At 49.9% G+C, this 23,128-nt stretch overlaps 1 protein-coding gene across 1 annotated transcript in view; it reads right to left on the bottom strand.

The window, feature by feature from the left end:
* Positions 1-2,463: 2,463 nt before the first annotated feature.
* Positions 2,464-23,128, bottom strand: part of LOC118380540 (alpha-ketoglutarate-dependent dioxygenase FTO) — a gene marked incomplete at its 3' end in the record, with an annotated part of 28,030 nt that continues 7,365 nt past the window's right edge. The window contains exons 2-4 of the mRNA XM_052515476.1: positions 7,194-7,271; positions 4,666-5,707; positions 2,464-2,589 (exon numbers count right to left, since the gene is read on the bottom strand). Of these exons, the coding sequence (XP_052371436.1) occupies positions 2,464-2,589; positions 4,666-5,707; positions 7,194-7,271 (1,246 nt within the window). The remainder of the gene's footprint in view (positions 2,590-4,665; positions 5,708-7,193; positions 7,272-23,128) is intronic.

Below are 23,128 nucleotides of genomic sequence, written 5' to 3'. Positions count from 1 at the left end.
GGTCTCATATCAACAAACATTTATCCAATAAACAGAGATCCTGATCCGATCCCAACTGCTGTTTCGAGTGTATCAGTCCCGTCAGTCCACGAGCTTGTTTGTGTGTTTAGATGTCGCCCAGCTCTGTTATTATTTGCTCCACAACAAATCATTAATTTAGCCATTACAGAGCTGTCACTCACTGCACATGTGCATATTTACACCTCGCCTTGAGCAGTGTGGCTGGCTAATGCCTTTGATTTGAAAGTCAAACAGTAAAGTGCTTTAGGAAGATAGATATTATTATGAGGTCGTGAGGGAAAGAACTGAAAAAGAGCATGACAAACAAAACAAGTTCCCCCACTGTTCTGTGTTATCCTCTGATGAGATTGTGAAGGATTAGGTCTCTGGGGGGAATGACTCCCGTCTTTAAAACAGTTTATATCCAATAATAAATGATCTCCATCAATCTGGTCCTCCACAGTCTGATGGCACTGGGGGACAAACTCGATATCTGTAATAAATATTTATCTTTCTTTCTCTACCCCCTCAACTGTTGCCACTTGTCCCCTTCCTTTTTCCAGGAAGCAGCAGGCTTTTAAATATATTGGGTCAACTCTTTCTCAGATCCCTCGTGAGTTGGGAGCTGGAAATCGTATTACCCAACAGGCTCGGTGTCAGACTTGCATTGTTCTTTTTTAACCACACATATTACACACACAACATTAACAGTTCAGAGGTTGAGTCACTGACTAACGGTGCCTAAAAGGAATGATGGTGTTCATTATGGTACACAGGCATGTTCTTTATCAAAACACCACAAAGCCAGGGGCCTCCCGAGTGGTGCAACTGTCTAGAGGCGTCACTACAGACCCAGGTTCCATCCCGGGCTGTGTCGCAGCCAGCAGCGACCGGGAGACCATGAGGCAGTGCACAATTGGCCCAGCCTAGGGGATGGTTTGGCCGTCTGGGATGTCCTTGTCCCATTGCTCTCTAGTGACTCTTTGTGTCGGGCCGGGCGCACGCATGCTGACTTCGGTCGCCAGCTTTCCTCCGACACATTGGTCCGGCTGGCTTCCGGGTTAAGCGAGCAGTGTGTCAAGAAGCAGTGCAGCTTGGCGGGGTCCTGTTTCGGGGACGCATAGCTCTCAACCTTCGCCTCTCCGAGTCCGTACGGGAGTTGCAGCGATGGATGGGACAAGACTGTAACTACCAATTGGATATCACAAAATTGGGGAGAAAAAGGGGCAAAACTACAACAAAATGTTTTAAATAATAATAAAACATTAAAAAAACACCAGAAAGCCACTAGTCAACAGGCATCACAAAGGTAGCTTTTATTTCTGTCCCTTGTCGAGGCATGCTATAACATCCAAAGAAACACTGAGTGGACTAGTTTCTTGAATGTAGTCTTGGTTGATTACAGTAGTTAGTGTCTGTACTGTGTACCTGATCCAGGTGTAGGACTGAGACAGACTGACTGTGTGAGCTGCTACAGTACCATAGTGATCCTGTTGGGATCTTCCAAACTGGAACATAAATCCCCATTGATCCAGTTCAGTCAGGTCCAATTACAATGGTGTTTCTAGAGCAGGCCATCACTCTGTTATCATGCCTGGACTGAAAGTGACAAATCTCATCCTGTCTGGGTTATGTCCCAAGAGGTCACTTCAACTCATGGTTTCTACTCAAATCAACATGTTTTGAAGTAGAATATGAGTCTGTTCCTGCATGTTCTTGCCTGTGTCTTTGTGTGTGTGTGTCTGTTCGTATGTGTCCAAAACAACTATGCAGTCATATTTCACCAACGATCCCAGACAAATACACACAATGATGTCTTGGAGGTCCTAACCCATACACAGTGAGGGACATGGTGTGCTGCTGTGATGGTGAAGCTAGAGGTAGCCAGTAATAGCTGTGTAGCCTTGTCCTGTATTGTAGAAGCTAAGAGCAGCTCGACCCAGCAGGCAGAGATGAAAGGGGAAGGCATCTGCTGTAGCCATCAGCATTAAGGTCTGATTTACACCCTCATGGCCCGCTGCCTGTCTTCTCCACTCCATAGAGACACCACCAGCACCGCTGCCACAGCACCGGGTCACAGGACTTCACAAAATAACATTTTGTTTTCTTAACCTCTCTAATGCATTGCAATTACATGGAACCTTAGGGTTTCAGATACACAAGCAGGCCAGAGTGCGAGCTACATGCAGAACAGAACAGAACAGGGCTTCTGGTCGGGTTGGGTTCAGACTAACACAATGATGAGAGAGCGAGAAATAGAGAGATAGATAAAAGAGAGAGAGAGAGAGGGAGAAAAGGAGAAGGGAGAAAAGAGAGGTAGAAAAAGAGAGCGAGAGTCTGGAGTGCATCCTGCTTCTATGGGTCAGTAGGGACACAGTAAACCAAACACACTTGAACATCAAGTGTAAATCTCACACAGACTAGAGATGTCATGTAGAAGGAATGGTGTGCATTCTCTAGTACCTCTAAGGTAGTAGGAGTCTCCGGACTGCAGTGGGAGGGTCAGTCCAGGGGTGTGGATGTCCCAGGCCACCTTTAGACCAATCCTCCAGCAGCCCTTCTCTGCAGGACCCTCCTCCGAGCTCACACCTGCTAAACACAAGCAATCCCACCACTTAGGTCAGTCAGACCAGAAACAAATATACAATAGGAGACAGGGCACATTGTTACATTATCTCTCAGTACAACTTGTGTCTTCATCACAGTTTCTGTACAAGAGGACAGCCTTTTTAATAAAAATATTTGATGTTAGGTAGCTAGTGTGTGTAGGGGCAGCAGACAGACAGGGTAGTGGGGACTATTCTCCTCCCATAGCCAGTCTCCGAGCCTCTCACCGAGCCTCTCACCCAGCCTCTCACCCAGCCTCTCCCCGTCTGTCCTCCATCCGAGGCATGGTGAGAAAACGAGATCTACCCAGCCCCTGTTAGGTCCACACCCTTCAGCATAAATCAATACTAAAGTCTTCCCGGGCCTCTCTCAGCCCCAAGGCAAATCAGACCTTCTCCTTTGCTCAGCAGAGGACAAATAGTAACTTCATTTCCAGGCAGCGCTTTCTGAGAGAGCTGTTAATGACACTGCTCCTAAAGGACGCAGGATGGAATGGTGTTGGAGCTGGAGTAAAGAGCATTGTGGTCTTTCCAGACGGAAAACACTCCGCCGCCAAGCCAGATACCTCCGGATGAGAGCAGCTGGGTGACTCTAAATAAAACCATTCTGAAACACCAGACAGAGCCTTGGGAAAAAGAGACAAATACGAGACTTCTCCCAGACCTGACATGAAAAGTAAGCGTGTCAAAGAAAGACAGGTGTCGTGCAAATAAACATGCATAGAAGGTTACTGGTTACTGTACGTACTCAGACTGGGATGTAAAACAGCTCAATTATTGAGTTGAGAAAGAGAGAGGGGCTTTGACTGCGGCGCAGCCGAGAACAATGTCAAAAAACATGGGCCCCCTCGTAAAAAACAACATTCCGCATGGTAACAATTCCATCTCTGTGGTTCTGGGAGTATTCAGAACGATCTGGCCCAAAGTGAACATAGCATTTCTTGAGTAATGCACAGCGGGGTTAGCGAGCAGTGCTGCTAAACTTTGTCAGGTTTGCCTGTGAAGTCTGGTGCTGTGGGGTCAGTTTGGCCTACAAAGGAAAATAGCGCAGCTGCAGATAGAACAGGCTACCTAGAATACAGCCCCGGCCGGTCGGTCCTGTGCTGTTTGAAGCCAGCGTTCCCAGGGGTCAAGGGTCAGAACAAATCATCTCCACAGACTTTTACTCTACAGCAGGTGGTTCTGTTTAGCCAATCCCAATGAAATGATGTTGGCCCGCTGCAAAGGCGGCTGAGATATGGGTTGTGCACTGTATTGTCATGTGAAAAGGGGATCGTGCATTTGATTTTTTATTTGATTTTAAAATATGATCATGATCGATCAATCAGAATGTTGTTAGACGATCACTGATTCAATAGCAATGAACTCCCTCAAAAAGGTACACTCATATCAGCCCTATAAAATCAGGCCGAGACCCACTATGATAGAACATCTAGGCTAAACACTGCCTCAATACTGCTGTACAGTCTAGAACCAGTAATCAAAGCAGACACTCATTATTCCATATCAGATAATTACACATTGATCATTTCTGGAGGAAATCAGATGCGTTGAAAGCGTCAAGTGGGCAGAGTTGTTGGAGTTTAATCGATGTGCGTTATATGTGTTAGCCCTGAATGTGTCCCCAGAGAGTGTGTGTTGATGATCATCACACCCTCATCCCCTGGCCCTACTAGAGATAAGGCATCCCAGCCTGTCAGAACAGAACAGAGGCAGCCTGCTGATGACATTTGATAATGCCCCTGACACTATCAGGCTGATAGATCTAATGCTTCATCTGGGCCGTGTCTGAATAAATGCTGTATAGCTGTTGGAAGTGTGCTGCTGTAGGGCCATATACACAACGTTAGCTGCATCTGATAGAGATAGTAGCTCAAAATCACATCACAGTGGAGAAAGAAAATAGCTACTTCTAAGGGGTTGTGGGTAGAGTGATAAAAATGGGATAACAAGTGAGTCTAAAGGGTGTTTTTGAGGAAGTTTGGGTCTAGTTTGACGGGGATCCACCACTACTGACAGTGATATACAACAACTATACTGTATGACCTTTGACCCTCACCTTTGTCGTCATGACAGCTGTAGCTGTAGACGGCCACAGGAGATAAGCTGACCAGGTTCTCATCATGGTGCCAGCCCACAGCCATCTTACCCATCCCATAATATGGCTCTTCTTTCAGCTGGCTCATAACTGCTGGGTCCATGTAGTTGAGCAGGGTGACGTTGAACTGGGTCGGGCCAGGACAGGATGGCTTAGCAGGGTTGAGGTTAGAGCATCCCTGGCCACTCTGCTGGTCTTCATCCTCCTCATCTTCAATGTGGTACCCAGAGAGACTGTGTTTTAGCTCAGCCACAGGCTTCTCCTGAGGGCCTAGGTCTGTGGTCTCTGTCTCTGTGCTGCCAGCTGGCCTGTGCTTCCAGCCTGTATGTTTTCCATCACTGTGTTGTTTTGATGCCGTTGGACTCCCCAATTCAGTTTGTTTAGTCTTCATGTCTCCCATCTCGTCGCCGTGTCTTGACTCCCATGCTGCATCCTGTTTGGACGATGAGCCTTCCTCTTCACTGTGTTTTGACTCTATGTCCCAATCGTCGCTGTGCTTTGACTCAGTCTCTCCCTCCTCACTCTGCTTGGACTCCGAGTCTCCTCCATCGTCACTGGGTTTGGACTCCTCACTATCTTTAGACTCTGTGTCTCCTTCTACACTGGGTTTAGACTCTATAGCACCAACCAACTCTTTCCTGCACTGCTTGAAAACATCCCCCTCCTTCCTGTCTCCGACATCAGAGCAAAAGAAGCAGTTGAGCTCCCAGAGTGCTTTGCAGGCGGCGCTGAGGTCTGGGTCGCAGCAGGTCCCTCTCTGCTCGTCTATGTGCCAGGGGATGGTGAAGAGCCGCGTGTCCAGATAGCGGTAGGTGGTTCCTGGCTGACCCAGCAGCACCCGGGACACGGCGGTGAAGACGTCTCGGTCCCTCACCTTCACCAGGTCCCTCAGGAAACAGCCCCTCCGCCGCAGGGTGAACAGAGCAGCCTCCACCCGACCATGGAGCTCCTCAGGCAGGGAGCAGGACCGCCGCAGAGCCAGGCCAGAGTAACTAGTCTCCCACTGGAACACAGACAAACACAGATCAATTAGCTGTTGTTCTGATTGCTATGAGTAAAGTGATCTCTGTCTCCAGAAACAATTGATGGAGAACAAGTACACAGACCAAACAGCCAACATAAATATTGTATAACTAGCCATGTTATTCTAATTCTATGGTTCTGCCTATGAGCTAAGTATCTTTCCAAGTGCTGAGTCCTCTGTCTCCAGTGGGATAGACAGAAGGCTTTGGTATGGACTAGTACCAATGGCAGAAGGTCTGGACTAGTACCAATGGCAGTGGGATGACAGAAGGTCTGGACTAGTACCAATGGCAGTGGGATGACAGAAGGTCTGGACTAGTACCAATGGCAGTGGGATGACAGAAGGTCTGGACTAGTACCAATGGCAGTGGGATGACAGAAGGTCTGGACTAGTACCAATGGCAGTGGGATGACAGAAGGTCTGGACTAGTACCAATGGCAGAAGGTCTGGACTAGTACCAATGGCAGAAGGTCTGGACTAGTACCAATGGCAGTGGGATGACAGAAGGTCTGGACTAGTACCAATGGCAGTGGGATGACAGAAGGTCTGGACTAGTACCAATGGCAGTGGGATGACAGAAGGTCTGGACTAGTACCAATGGCAGTGGGATGACAGAAGGTCTGGACTAGTACCAATGGCAGTGGGATGACAGAAGGCCTGGACTAGTACCAATGGCAGTGGGATGACAGAAGGCCTGGACTAGTACCAATGGCAGTGGGATGACAGAAGGTCTGGACTAGTACCAATGGCAGAAGGTCTGGACTAGTACCAATGGCAGTGGGATGACAGAAGGTCTGGACTAGTACCAATGGCAGTGGGATGACAGAAGGTCTGGACTAGTACCAATGGCAGTGGGATGACAGAAGGTCTGGATTAGTACCAATGGCAGTGGGATGACAGAAGGTCTGGACTAGTACCAATGGCAGTGGGATGGCAGAAGGTCTGGACTAGTACCAATGGCAGAAGGTCTGGACTAGTACCAATGGCAGTGGGATGACAAAAGGTCTGGACTAGTACCAATGGCATTGGGATGACAGAAGGTCTGGACTAGTACCAATGGCATTGGGATGACAGAACGCTTTGGTATGGACTAGTACCAATGGCAGTGGGATGACAGAAGGCTTTGGTATGGACTAGTACCAATGGCAGTGGGATGACAGAGGGCTTTGGTATGGACTAGTACCGATGGCAGTGGGATGACAGAAGGCTTTGGTATGGACTAGTACCAATGGCAGTGGGATGACAGAAGGCTTTGGTATGGACTAGTACCAATGGCAGTGGGATGACAGAAGGCTTTGGTATGGCCTAGTACCAATGGCAGTGGGATGACAGAAGGCTTTGGTATGGACTAGTACCAATGGCAGTGGGATGACAGAAGGCTTTGGTATGGACTAGTACCAATGGCAGTGGGATGACAGAAGGTCAACAGTGGTCTGAACTCTGGACCAGCCTGACTGTGACTCACCAGCTGTTGGAAGCCATGGTCTGAGGGCCCGAGGTAGGGGATGCGCTGGTCTCCTAGCTCCTGCAGCAGCCTGCGCCTCTGGAGAAGAGGAGACCAGACACAGGTCAGTACACAAAGGTCAGCAAAGATGCACACATCATGATGCATTTACAGGTAATGACATGTACGATAGAAGAGAAGAGCTTAATCCAGGGTTTTGGGAGTTGACGAATGCATTAGCCTACATTTAAACTGAGACTGTGAAGCATCAGCATCACATTTAATTCAACCTCCCCAGATGATATCCCATAGTCCCCTAGCTTCATTGTCGTCTCACATTTTTATAATTTCTGGGTTCTGCAGTGGGGTTCCTCACAACCTTATAAAGAATGCCCTGCTGCGTTCTGCGTACTGGCTCCCTCCTATAAAGACCCAACCTGGTAGAAGGATCAAAGCCCTTTCATTGGCTCACATTCCATTCCGACCTGTAAATCCAATGGCAACCAGCGTAAAACTGCGATACCCAAATAAATTTCACAAGTGCCGAACCCTCCCCTCCCCTCCATCCATCTCTCCCGTCTGCGTCCCTCCGTCCTTTATTCTCTCCCCACAGCCCCACAGGTGCACACACCCCACACCCCACCCCACACCCCTGTCAGCCACTGGCTGGCTGAGAGCCGGCGGGCGAGAGAGCCATGTCAGTGACCCGCTCCTGCCTTTAAACCTTTAAATGTGCTGTGGACACCGATGTGAGCACTTCGCCCCACCCCTTGCCGCACAGCTTCCCCGCATCAGCAGTGAACAAGCTCAGAGCAGAGTGAAGGCTGTGAGGTTTAAGGACAGCAGGCCTCGTATATATCCCCAGACATTTACTACATGCGTTTCACATTTCTGCCAGCCTAATAATGCCAGAGACCTCATGCGGGACGCGGGGAATGCGAGAGTCCCGACCGCCAAAATATGTCCTGACTTTTAGAGTGAAATAAAATGGCCTGTTAAGAACATTAAAGTGTACGCTTAAAAGGTTGTGTCCTGAATGACTCAAAAGAGGGCTGGATCAAAAAGTGGACAAACAGAAAAGGTATGTGCATGAATACAGAGGAAAAGGTGAAATGTCAGTATGGGAGACGGAGACAGAGAACCTATTAGCTTTATGTTGTTAGTAGATTTCCCTTCAGGGGGCTACAGCTTTATCTGCAGACTAAACAACACCAACACCATCAACTACAACACCAACACCACCCCCACCATCAACTACAACACCACCAACACCAACATCAACTACACCATCAAACACCAACAACACCACCACTGCCAACAACACCACCACCAACTACACCAAAACCACCACCACCAAACACCACCAATAACACCAACAACATCACCACCATCAAAAACAACAACACCACCAACATCAACACAATCAGGATGCACAATGGGCTTCCAGACAGGCCGGCACTCTAACTTATTCTATTTAGAGTGGAACAAACAAAAGGAGTGGAAAACTGGTCCACAGACAGAGTGAATCTACAACACAAAACAACATACACTATTCATGGCCAGTCTGTGTTCAAAGGGCCAAGAAGAAGAGCAGAGGAGGAAAACTAACAAACTGACACACATTCATTGGTGTCAAATTCCTGCAGAAGCTTCAGGATATTAAACCTGTGTGTGTGTGTTTCTGTGTGTGTGTCCAGTGTGGGAGTGTTTCTGTGTGATGTGTGAGCATGAGTAAGGGGGCAGTGTGGTGTGTTTCCTGTGTGTGTAACCAGCGTGTGTTGTTCCTGTATGTATGTGTGTACAAGTCTGATTGGTAGGCCGTTGCCAACTTGACCTTAGAGCACATACACGCACACACATACGTGTGCATACGCATACGCATACGTACACGCGCACACACACACACACACACACACACACACACACACACACACACACACACACACACACACACACACACACCACACACACACACACACACACACACACACACACACAACTGGGCTGGATAGCACACTTCCTCAGCTCCAATCGCACACAACCAGGCTGTCATGCACATGTCGAATACATCAAGCCACTCAGAAATTCCACAAGAAAAAAAGACAACCCCAGCCCTCTGTAGCAGATGGGCTCTCATTTCCTCCTCTCTTCTCTTGTCTCTCCTCATCTCCTCTCCTCTCTCCTTCTCTCCTCTCATCTCCCTGTATATCAGAGAAGGCTCTCTGTCAGTTAGAGACGCTGCTTTTCCACCCAGCATAAGAAACCAGATTACCAATCCCATAAAAACAATGACATGGATGATTTACTGTAACCAGTCGTCTGTTCTGAGTGATATATCTGATGCTGCTCCTAATCTGTCTCTGTTGACGGGATTAAAATCCCCTTGGCCAGACTGTTTATCACATAAATAGGGGTCTGTTCTCTCAGATGTGGACATGAGAGGGAAATCAAAAGGATGGTATTTTTGATTTTTGACACTTTGATGAGTAGATTCATGTCCAGTGCTTAGATCATTATGGCTCAAAATAACTAAGAAAATAACATGTCTATGTTAAAATTGCTGGTGGCAGTGGAGAAGAGCTCGTTTCCTCTGAGAGGGTGGTTTGTCTGAGGACTACCCCCATGGGTCCAGCATAACCCTGAGGAACCCTGGGTCCCAATGGACTAGTTTTGATTCGGGTTGCTATGCTGTAACAACTCAGAACCAAAGTCGGGTGTAGGTGGAACAGACCTCCAACCAGTAGATGGCGTTCTACTGAGAGCCTGGGGAGTTTAAACCTTGACAGCCAACCCCAGCCCCCTCTCATCCCCACGATGACGCATTGAGAGTTAGCTGCCTAATAGAGCGCTTTGTTTAGGAAGCAAACAATTGGTGAAACGATTTCAGAAAATGGTCTCCTCCTGCAAAAGTGACGGTGAATCAGGTATTTTGCCAAGTCTCCTGAGAACATCGGCCCCAAAACAGGGAGACAGGCAAAGATATCAAATGCGCTTCCGCCCCATTTTCATTTGGCACCCCATCGCAGAATGTGGGGAGTGGGGTGGGGGCGGCCAGTGGCAAGGAGGATGGCAGGAAGGCCAGGGAGTGCCCGTCGACCGGGGGAGGGGAGGGGTGAAGAGAGAGACCAAACGGATGAGGTTCACACCTGAGTCAACAAGCCTGCTGTGAGGAGTAAGGAGCGGGTAGTCACCCCCCAGCCCCCTGGACCTCCACCCCCAGGCCCTCCATGCCCCAGCCCCTGGACCTCCACCCCCCAGGCCCTCCATTCCCCAGACCCCTGGACCTCCCCTCCCCCAGCCCCCAGCCCCCAGGCCCTCCACCCCCCAGGCCCTCCTCCCCCAGCTCCCTGACCTACCCCCAGGCCCTCCATGCCCCAGCAACTCCTCCCCAGCCCCTGGACCTCCACCCCCCAGGCCCTCCATGCCCCAGCCCCCTGGAACTCTCCCCCAGCCCCTGGACCTCCACCCCTAAGGTCCTCAACGCCCCCAGCCCCCCTGGACCTCCCCAGCCCCATGGACCTCCTCCCCCAGCTCCCTGGACTTCCACCCCCAGCTCCTGGACTTCCACCCCCAGGCCCTCCATGCCCCAGCCCCTGGAACTCCTCCCCCAGCCCCTGGACCTCCACCCCTAAGGTCCTCAACGCCCCAGCCCCTGACCTCCCCAGCCCCATGACCTCCCCCCCAGCTCCTGGGACTTCCACCCCCAGCTCCCTGACTTCCACCCCCAGGTCCCTCCATGCCCCAGCCCCCTGGAACCTCCCCCAGCCCCCTGGACCTCCCACCCCTAAGGTCCTCAACGCCCAGCCCCCTGACCTCCCCCAGCCCCATGGACCTCCTCCCCCAGCTCCCTGGATCCTCCACCCCAGCTCCCTGGACTTCCACCCCCAGCTCCCTGGACTTGCACCCCCAGGTCCTCCATGCCCCAGCCCCATGGACTTCACCCCCAGCCCCATGGACCTCCACCCCCAGGCACCTGGGCTCCTCCGCATCGGTGACAAACAGCACGTAGCTACCTCATACACAGGGCATGTCTCTGACTGCTTCGAACCACAGTGAGATCACACATCACCTAGGTGCCATCACACACACACACACAATCCATCACACACACTTCCTTGAACACTGACACTGTCCCTCCCCTCCCCCTAGGCTACATGGTTGTTTTAACTGACATTTAGGCCCCAGGACATAATAAGCACTATCCATTCAAAGAAAAAGCAAAACTTTAACTGCCTTTTGACATTTTGTTTCCGACAAACCGTGGCATAATGCATTCTCAGAACCCCACACACTGGTCAGCAATCACTGTAATGGTTATGGATGGGAGGTAAGAGATAAGTGACTGAACAGTGTAATAAATGGTTAACTGATTGAAACATCTGTAGAGGACCTGAGAACCAGGCCACACAGGGCAGTAATAATGTGTAACCCCACACCCACACACTGGACCAGGAGGTGGGGATGCATATTCATCTGTCTGGTTGGAGGACTAGCTGGTTACATCCTGATCAGATCAGGTGGTCACTGCTCATGTACTAAATAGTAGGTGTCAAATATAGTTTTTCTATTGAATATGTCAAAAGGTATTGCAATAGTACACAGCTCCAGTAGAACATGATGAGCCTCGATGCTCCTCCTGCCCAAGAGGAAAAGCTGATCACCAACATGTCTCTTCATCTGTGTCCTCCTCAGCAGCTCAACTCAGTAGTCTCTATCTCTAACACACACACACACACACACACACACACACACACACACACACACACACACACACACACACACACACACACACACACACTGAGGCAGAGACACACACACACACACACACACACACACACACACACACTGAGGCAGACACACACACACGCACACACACGCACACTGAGTAGATATTTTCAGTAGAGATCCATTCAGGTAGATGATGAAAAATGGCCAACTAGTCCTCGTTGACACTCTCCTCACTAATTATTGTTTGGGGCTGAAGGGGGACATTGTTCACTTCTACTTAGCGGCAGGTCAGAGAGGGGGTGGAATCATTCATATTAAAATGTGTCCATCCATCTATCTGAACACACCGGGGCCAAGTCATTTAAATGATGCTGCATGGAGCTGGGCCCGGGTAGACCTTTCACACCCTGTTTAGAACATGGATCTAATAACATTACCAGCACCGCAGGCAGGGTGATCACCAAGGATCATTATTTAAACACACACACACAAACAGACTATAGGCCCACACACACACACAAAGCACATAGTACTATAGACAATCATACTGGTTGATATTCAGAAATATATACACACCCACAATGACAATCACTTTATGGAAGACAGTCAAGTAGTTTAAACAGCCATTCAATTAGCTCCTCTGTGTTCTCTCTGTCTCTCTCTCACAGTGTTAAACCCAATCCAGTGACACAGCCACGGGCAGGTGTAACCCTGTCAGGCGTTAGGAGAAAGCAAAGAGAGAAAGAAAGAGAGAAAAAAAGATGAATCACCCCAAAGTATTTACACATACACCTGGGGTAAGCCTAGACACTGACATCTTGGCACATACAAGGCCTGTCCATTTAAGTGCTTTTCAATGTCCATGGTGTCAACATCTATTTCACACTCATCTACACCTAGAAGGAGTAGAAAAAGATGTTTTTTCCATGACCTTTACCCAAGGTGTCAAATCTGGAGAGGAGAGCGAGTGAGGAGAGCGAGAGGAGAGCAGAGCAGATATTTAAGAGGTATGCCTCTACCTTACATAAGCAGAAAAGTAAAGGGTGTTCGCTACTTGGCTTTAATTGTTATTTTGTGGGCAGGCCATAACACTTCCATTACGATTATGTCGATAGAGAAAGCTTTTTAGTTTTCTACCTACAAATGACAACATGGTTTCATGAGGTCAGCTGTTTTCCAGGCAGAATGGACCATTTTAACACTGACACACATTCCCTAGGTATTCGGATTCAGACACAGGCCAGTTTGTTGGGGGAGAGGTGAGGGAACGAGGGAGGGGGATGAGGGACGAAGGGAGGGGAAGGAGAGCATTGATTGAAAGACTGTGATTAGCAGTTTTCAGCAGGGTGCGCTGGGGCCATCAAGTTGTTCTGACAGCCTGGTCACGTCCTGAGGTGCAGTCAAGGAGAAGTCAGTGCTTTAGAGATGTCTCTCTCTCTGTCATCATTCCTCTCTCTGTCTCTCTCCCTCTCTTTCTTTCTCTCGCTCTCTAGCTAGCCAGCCACACTTCTCTGCCCCGCCACAAAATCAATATGGCCCTGTAAAGTGCAGGCGGCCCGGGGAGACTGAGGGCTAGAAGCAGGGCCAAGGTGTCCTCCAGGCCTGTCCCACGGGCCATGTCAAGGACAGACCCGAGCCAGGATACCGGAGGCTGAGGCTGGGGTCTGCCGCCCTCTGCCCCTCCTGTGTCCGCTGACGCGCCTGGAGTGACAGGGATGGATAAGCAGGTGGAGCTGCTTAAATACTCTGCCCCAGAGGGTGTCCTGCTGCTGGGGCACAGCCAAGACTCAGCCTCCTGCTCCCTCCTCCTGGAGGACGGACGGCCGGTCTGGTCTGGTCACACCTGAATTGGATGTTTTGTTCTCAGACAGAGACAGAGACTGGAGACTCTGACAATAAACAGTTCAATAACAGTTAGAGAAACATCTCTGCTGTGGAAGGTAGCAGCGGGCCCACTGGTCACACAATGTAGCTCCTTAACAGGACACAGGTCAACAGAAGTCAGCCACAGGGCATGGGCCTGCTCAGGAATTGGTCACTAAGCTTACCTGGAACACTCTCCTACAGTTAAGAGAATACAATGTTTTCATAGCTTTATTATGGACAATATCTAAACCATAATAGAGCAAATAGCAAGACTACTTATTCTAGCTCCGTCAATAATTGTCCTAATTCTGATACAGTGAGTGAAACAGATGGGTGATGTTGAGAGGATTTCAGTCATTCCGAGTGTCTGTGTGTGTGAGTGACTGATCACAGTGGAAGTGGCTTGTGCTGCTAATCCAGAAACCAGTGTACGACAGAGTAAAGAGCCAGCTCTGTGTTCCATCCACAGTGTTAACAGCACAAGCTGATCAACCCCTTCAGATGGCAGCTAGTCCCCTTCCCTGTCCTTAAGGATCTAGTCTAGATGATCTGCTGCCTGTCTGCAGCTTCACTGGGGATACAGATGGAGACTAGGCTAAATCAGGGTAAACCAGGGCTGATTGTGACATCTGAAATGGCATTGTATTAGCTAGAATCCATTTAGTGAAAAACAAGCATGTTTCCTTTTTATTTATTTTACTAACCACTATGTACTGGAACAGTATGTTACTAATATCTAAGACTAAAGGGACAGACAAGAACACTTCTTAGGAAGTGATTGAGTGTTGTTACTGAATCACTACAACAAAACAAATCTAACCTATGTGTCTCAACTTTACAATTAAGACTCAGATTGCTATTGAATTACCAGACAGATATTATTTGGGAATGTTTACATGGTTTTTGACTGTCTTCCTGGAATCCACCACAAGATAAATAGTCTACAATGGCATTAGACAAATCCTAAAATATACAGGAGCAGAAGGCATCCCATCCATTCCTATTCACTGTTTATTTATTTTCCTTCCTTCACTCATTGTGAATCCAAGGATAATATTCTACCAGGAATTGAACGCCTTAATCCTCTTTACACTCTTCCTAGTAGCCTGGATGGTGACAGATTAACAGACCGGACGTTTCAACCCCTGGGGGACAGCCTACTGCATGCATGGCTTTAAGTGTTCTGGAGGGTTAATATGAAGCCAGTAGAAAAGAAAGCAGTGGTGGTGGTACTGAATATTACTGATGAGCCCAGGGGAATGGTTGGTACTGGTGAGCTCCAGGGGAATGGCTGGTACTGATGAGCTCCAGGGGAATGGTTGGTACTGGTGAGCTCCAGGGAATGGTTGTACTGGTGAGCTCCAGGGGAATGGTTGGTACTGGTGAGCTCCAGGGGAATGGTTGGTACTGATGAGCTCCAGGGGAATGGGTTGGTACTGGTGAGCTCCAGGGGAATGGTTGGTACTGATGAGCTCCAGGGGAATGGTTGGTACCGATGAGCTCCAGGTGAATGGGTTGGTACCGATGAGCTCCAGGGAATGGTTGGTACTGATGAGCTCCAGGTGAATGGTTGGTACTGATGAGCTCCAGGGGAATGGTTGGGTGAGCTGGTGAGCTCCAGGGGAATGGCTGGTGCCGATGAGCTGATGAGCTCCAGGGGAATGGTTGGACTGATGAGCCCAGGGGAATGGTTGGTACTGGTGAGCTCCAGGTGAATGGCTGGTACCTGATGAGCCTCCAGGGGAATGGTTGGTACTGGATGAGCTCCAGGTGAATGGTTGGTACTGATGAGCTCCAGGGGAATGGTGAGCTGGTACTGGTGAGCAGAGCTCCAGGGGAATGGTTGGTACCTGATGAGCTCCAGAGGGGGAATGGGTTGGTACTGTGAGCCCAGGAAATGGGTTGGTACTGATGAGCCCAGGGGAATGGTTGGTACTGGTGAGCTCCAGGGGAATGGTTGGTACTGGTGAGCTCCAGGGGAAATGGTTGGTGCTGATGAGCCCAGGGGAATGGTTGGTACTGATGAGCTCCAGGGGAATGGTTGGTACTGATGAGCTCCAGGGGGAATGGCTGGTACTGATGAGCTCCAGGGGAATGGTTGGTACTGATGAGCTCCAGGGGAATGGTTGGTACTGATGAGCTCCAGGGGAATGGTTGGTACTGATGAGCTCCAGGGGGAATGGTTGGTGCTGATGAGCTCCAGGGGAATGGGTTGGTACTGATGAGCTCCAGGGAATGGTTGGTGCTGATGAGCTCCAGGGGGAATGGGTTGGTACTGATGAGCCCAGGGGAATGGTTGGTACTGATGAGCTCCAGGTGAATGGGTTGGTGCTGATGAGCTCCAGGTGAATGGTTGGGTGCTGATGAGCTCCAGGTGAATGGTTGGTGCTGATGAGCTCCAGGTGAATGGTTGGTACTGATGAGCTCCAGGGGAATGGTTGGTGCTGATGAGCTCCAGGTGAATGGTTGGTACTGGTGAGCCCAGGTGAATGGGTTATGCTGATGAGCTCCAGGTGAATGGTTGGTACTGATGAGCCCAGGGGAATGTGGTTGGTGCTGATGTGAGCTCCAGGGGAATGGTTGGTGCTGATGAGCTCCAGGGGAATGGGTTGAAGCTGATGAGCTCCAGGGGAATGGCTTGCGCTGATGAGCTCCAGGTGAATGGTTGGTGCTGACGAGCCCAGGGGCATGGGTTGGTGCTGACGAGCCCAGGGGTGCCGGTTGGTGCTGACGAGCCCAAGGGCATGGGTTGGTGCCGATTTGAGCTTCAGGGGCATGGTTGGTGCTGGTAAGCTCCAGGGGAATGGTTGGTACTGGTGAGCTCCAGGTGAATGGTTGGTACTGATGAGCTCCAGGGTAATGGTTGGTACTGCTGACAAGCTCCAGGTGAATGGTTGGTGCTGACGAGCTCCAGGGGAATGGTTGCGCGATGAGGTCCAGGTGAATGGTTGGTGCTGACGAGCCCCAGGTGAATGGTTGGTACTGATGAGCTCCAGGTGAATGGTTGGTACTGATGAGCTCCAGGGGAATGGGTTGGTGCTGATGAGCTCCAGGTGAATGGTTGGTACTGATGAGCTCCAGGGGAATGGTTGGTGCTGATGAGCTCCAGGGGCATGGTTGGTGCCGACGAAGCCCAGGGGCATGGTTGGTGCTGACGCAGCCCAGGGGCATGGTTGGTGCTGACGAGCTCCAGGGGCATGGTTGGTGCTGACGAGCTCCAGGGGCATGGGTTGGTGCTGACGAGCTCCAGGGGCATGGTTGGTGCTGACGAGCCCAGGGGCATGGTTGGTGCTGACGAGCTCCAGGGGGAATGGTTGGTGCTGACGAAGCCCAGGGGCATGGTTGGTGCTGACGAGCTCCAGGGGCATGGGTTGGTGCTGACGAGTCTGGGGAATGGTTGGTGCTGACGAGCCCGGGGAATGGTTGGTGCTGACGAGCTCCAGGGGAATGGTTGGTGCTGACGAGCTCCAGGGGAATGGTTGGTGCTGACGAGCCCAGGGGGCATGGTTGGTGCCGACGAGCCCAGGGGAATGGTTGGTGCTGACGAGCCCAGGGGCATGGTTGGTGCTGACAGCTCCAGGGCATGGTTGGTGCTGACGAGCTACAGGGAATGGTTGGTGCCGACGAGCCCAGGGGGCATGGTTGGTGCTGACGAGCTCCAGGGCATGGTTGGTGCTGACGAGCCCAGGGCATGGTTGGTGCTGACGAGCTCCAGGGGCATGGTTGGTGCTGACGAGCTTCAGGGGCATGGTTGGTGCTGACGAGCTCCAGGGGCATGGTGGTGGTGCCGACGCAGCCCAGGGGCATGGTTGGTGCTGACGAGCTCCAGGGGCATGGTTGGTGCTGATGAGCTCGTGCCAGTGTGGGTCAGACCCAACTCATTTAGCCTAGCCTGAGATAGAAAGTAAAATGGGACTCGTCACATACTAGAAGATGTTGGCTGTTCTAACTTCCCCACCACCTCCACCCACAATGGTCTGAGGGAAGAGGGGGATATCGCCGTGGTTACTGTTCACACTCCTGCTAATTATTAGAGCCAATCAGAGAGGTTAACAGGGCGGAGCCTGGAGGAGATCATGTTCTGGGGCATTTAACATCTGGCAGAGATGGAGGTGAATACATTACACACTGGCCTCCTGCAATCCAAATAAAACACTCTTCACATCTGAAGTGTACTTAGTACAGAGGGGAGGGGAGGGAGGGAGGGAGGCGAGCGACATCCCATATGGTGATGTCCAAGTGCCACCTAGTGAAACTATGTGGCTCATCCAGTCAAGCGACGGTCCTCCAGGCTCCAGAGGAGAGGGGGTCTGCCCTAGAAAACAGCCCAGAGAGGAGGGACCCATCTGGACTGAGACAGCCCTGTCACAGGCCTAGCTACGGCGGCACCAGTCCAACATGGTCAACGCTAAGAAAGATCTACTGCCACCAATGCCAAAAAAATTTGACTAGGGACCCAATACCACTAACCTACTTTGCAAGAACGTGCAAGTCAATTTGCAAATAAAAATAACTTTATCCAACTGTTATGATTTCAGGTTATCCAGTAGTTAGCAATCACGCCAACATCAAGGGTGACACTGAGCCATGGATGCTGACGTGACGATAATTGTGTAAAAATGATGATGGGACGTATTTACTGTATATAGTTGACATCATATGGTGTTACTGACCTGTACTCTCCAAAACCAATACTTGTCCAGAGTGTGCTCTTCCATCTCTCTCCATCTACCTATCCATCTCTCTCTTCGCCTCTCTAGCTCTCCACCCTCTATCTACCTCGCTCTCCATCTACCTCTCTCGCCTCTCCATCTACCTCTCTAGCCCTCTCTCTCCCATCTGTCTCGCTCTCTCCATCTGTCTCGCTCTCTCCATCTCTCTTCGCTCTCTCCATCTGTCTCGCTCTCTCCATCTGTCTCGCTCTCTCCATCTGTCTCGCCTCTCCATCTCTCTCGCCTCTCCACCTCTCTCGCTTCTCTCCACCTCTCTCTCGCCCCCTCTCCACCTCTCTCTCGCCTCTCCACCCTCTCATCTACCTCGCTCTCCATCTACCTCTCTGTCGCTCCTCCATCTACCTCTCTAGCCCTCTCTCTCCATTAGCTCTCGTTCTCTCCATCTCTCTCGCTTCTCCATCTCTCTCGCTCTCCATCTCTCTCGCTCTCTCCATCTCTCTCTCAGCTTTCCATCTCTCTCGATCTCTAATTCAATCTCCAGTAGTATGGTCATTTTTTCTAGCCCTGCTGTTGGTCCTGGCTGCTACGCTGTGTTTGTTGTGATGGAGAAACAGATGTGTCTATGACTGTGTTTAGTAGCTAGGTGGGCCATCCCCTCCTATCATTAGTGGAGCTAGAAATCACAGCCCTCCCCGTGCCCAGAGGTGAGAGAGATGAGAGTGGAGGTGAGAGGGGAGGTGAGCCTGAAATAATGCTGATGTCCCCCAGGGTCAGACCTCCATTATGGCCGCTTCAAAAAACTATTAATCTGGCTTGTAGTCACTGGCCTAGAAATAATTACTTCATCTAACCTATGTAATACAAAATGACCAGCAGTCCAGTCAGGTCCAAGTGGGGTGGGGGGAGAGAGAGGGGTGGGAGAGAGAGGTTGGGGCAGAGAGAGGAGAGAAAGCTACAAATTACAGCCCACTGCTGCTACTAGTGACTGATGTACCAATCACCATCTGGATATGGCCTTTACACTAACACTGATTTAGACACACACACACTTTAATTTTTTTGCAATGTGTTCACAATATACTCAGCAATCCCTAAACAGGGTCTGACTAAAGTAACTACAAAGATAACACCCATTCCAACCACTAATCACTAAAGTGAAATAGCCAGGAACAGAGTTCAGCATATTTACTCTTACCCACCAAAACAACACACCAAACGGAACCCCGACTTCCTAAGTAGTGCACTACCTCTGACCAGAGCTCTGTGGTCCCTGGTCGAAAGTAGTGCACTATAGGTGCCATTTGGGACACAACCAGAGTTTTGTTCTATCTAGTGTGAGGTCAGACAGACGTCCACCTCTAACCACTGCTCAACACTGCCACCTAGAGATGTAGGAGAAACTGCTAGAGTCATCACCAAAACCACTATGATGGTGACATAAACCAGCACAACATCACACACACACACACACACACACACACACACACACACACACACACACACACACACACACACACACACACACACACACACACACACACACACACACACACACACACACACACACACACACACACACACACACACACACCATAGAATTCAGTGCAGTCCGTCTCCATAAATGTCACAGTGAAGTATGGAATGACATGAATAAATACAACAACCTATGAGTCTCCAGTCAGTCAGTGGAGGCATGGCTACATCGCTGGCTGTCACAGATGGGATCCCAGGTGGAGATTTAATTAGTTAGGGTTGAAGTCAGTCTCCTTGTTGTCTGGGGGTCCTCGCTCGGCACGCGCTACTGTAAACATGCTCTATATCCTAATCAGGTGTCACCGCCGCGTTTGATCAGTCTGCTAAAACTTGTCACAAATCCCCGGCAGAGAGCGAGAGGAGGGGGACAGAGGGAAGGAGCAGGGAGAACAAAAAGGAAGGAGTCAGAGGAGAGGGGGAGACGGAGGAGAGTTTGCCCATTAGCAGCATTCTCCATCTCTCTCCGGCTGCCCATAGTGAGGAGTCCCCTGGTGACAGACAGCTCCAGGTCTCTGCTATACAACACAGGGACTTCACTTCTCTTCACCACCGTCAGCACTATACACACTAACACAGCTGATCACTAGAACAACTACTCCAGCTAAACACTCTAGTAGTAAACTAGTTTCTGTTGTTTGCCTACAAGCTGCACCCTTTTGGTTTCTGCAAACACTTTCAATAGTGGGTCTTTTCTTTAAAAGCACCAAATCAGAGACAGACACCTCTCCTCCTCCTCCAGAATGAGAGAAGAGAAGACAGCAGGCAGTGGAGTTGGTATAGGAACACACGCTCCATTAGATACTGTTTACTTTTCATTTATGTTGATATTGAATACATTAGCCGATTGAACCTCCTAAGAACACTGCAGAGTGACAAGCCGGAATCCGTCTTTGCAACTACCATGGCAACGGAGATTACCACAAATAGAAAAAAATAGAAAACCTCTGAATAGAACGATACATAAATTAATTAAAGGACACAAAAACAAGCAGAGAATTAAAGTTAGAACATCTGTCAGAGACTTAGCTTCCCATCCTAATACCAGTGTTAGAACATTTATACCCTTGAAGTGAATGATCCTCTTTAATTGACAGTCAAGGAAAAGTGGTTGCAGCATCCTGTAGCCGCTGATAAGAAAGCTTTCCCTCTCCCCCAAAAACAGTTTAAAGAACCTTGGCACTAATCCCTATTGTCATCCCAGTGCAGTGGAAGGACTTACAAATAGCGATAACTCGACAGAGGCTGTCTGTTCCTGAGGAGTTAGGGACAGGGTAGCGGTCGCATGCTGGAGAATCAGTCACTTAGATTAATACAATCCACACGCGGCGTCAGTCAGGCATGACACTAGACTGTCACTGCATTTACATCCCAGTCCATCCCTACCGCTCTATATGACAATGTGTTTAAGAAGGTCCACTCACATCACAATGAGCCTCTCTCTCTCTGTGTGTGTTTGGTGGATAACACTCCCAGTCATATGATATGCTTTACTGGTGATCCTGGAAACAACAACTTTGCAAAGCTCTATATCACCATTTTTACATACGGAATGGGTGCCACTGTCACTCACACAAGTAGGCCAAACACACACACACATACACATGTAGAAACAGTTGTTTATTGCGATAGGAATAGAAGTTTTCTTGGGCAGAACACAAAGAGAACACTTAGACTAAACTGATGAGCTACAGAAGAGACTAATCCAACCAAAAACTCCACAGATTATCAAAACCAAACAGAAACATAACTGATCAAACCACAAATAAAATGGTAAGACTATTGTGGCAGAATACAAGGCTAATAGATGGCATCTCAGCCACTGCTGAGCCTCAGTGTTCAGGCTGTACGCCTGTGTGACTCCTCCACTTCAGCAGTCCTGAGACAAATGACAGTGGCTGCCCTCGACATTACAGGGCCAGGGCACGATGACACTAGGGCTGACAACTGAACACACACAACACACCCCTAGCTACCTTGATAAACACACACACAGCCCAAAACAGCACTGACACAACCTCTCCTCCACCTCCTCTCCTCCCACCTCCCTCTCTCTCCATCTCACAGGAGACAACCCTGACTTCAGGCCCTTACCCAGGCAAGTGGATCTGACCTGCTGCCCCCCCAGTCAGCCTCATCTGAATACACAGAGACAGGAACAGGAGAGGAAGGGAAATCTGCCTATATTATGATGGGAAGAGAGGAGAAGAAGAGAGGAGAGGGGGTGAGATGCCGTCAGGGGGCTCTCTTTATGCACGTATGATCATGTGGTTGACAGCACCGGTGGGAAGAATTATGGACTGTTGAACAAAGGTTGAGGTCTGGCTGGTTGGTGATGGGATGGTACCTGGATGGAGAGGCAGGCAGGCAGCTAGGCAGTGTTGGGGCCTGACAGTGGTGGACTTATGACAAGTACCAACACGCACGCGCACGCACGCACGCACGCACACACACACGCACACGCACACGCACACACGCACACACACACGGCACCTCACACACACATCCGCCATCCGCACCAAAGTCTGTCACTCAGAATGGCCAAGAACGCTGCACGTTAGAGTGAGCGTGGGGGCGGAGAGAAGATGGAGGGGGATTCTGGTCAGAGGTTAAGCGCAGAGAAGACAGCAATGAAAGGCAACTGTCATGCACCAGCGCACGCTGAGGAGCACCTGTCTCGTGGAGAACATGCAAAGAAGGAATGCTCTCCGAGTCCTGACAACACCCCTCCTCCACACCCCTATTACCATCACTACCCCACACAGAACACACACAGAACACACACAGTACACACACACATAACTCAGACCCTCTAAAACAGAGTGGCGGCACTACACCACAGAAGGCAACGCCTGCCTGACAGCATGCCACTAAACTGTTGACCCTTCTCTAACATAGCATATGCATGACTAAAGTTAGCTGGGCTCATGAACAAAAACACAGGCTGAGAGAGAATCACCGGAAAGATGAAGAGGCTACCTGGCTGGCATCAACAGGTATCATGGAATATCCAAAGAAATGATCCATCAATGGTCTTGGCTTATTTTAAATGAAATAAGCCCTTAATATCTGACGCCAGGTAGAGAAAGATATTTTATGAATGGTGGTTGGTGGGTAAGGGAAGGTAGAGGCAAGGCACTCCAGCTGGCTAGGTTACAC

The sequence above is a fragment of the Oncorhynchus keta genome, unplaced genomic scaffold, assembly GCF_023373465.1.
Source record: "Oncorhynchus keta strain PuntledgeMale-10-30-2019 unplaced genomic scaffold, Oket_V2 Un_scaffold_275_pilon_pilon, whole genome shotgun sequence".
Taxonomy (NCBI): domain Eukaryota; kingdom Metazoa; phylum Chordata; class Actinopteri; order Salmoniformes; family Salmonidae; genus Oncorhynchus; species Oncorhynchus keta.
This window is presented reverse-complemented; position numbering and strand designations above follow the sequence as displayed.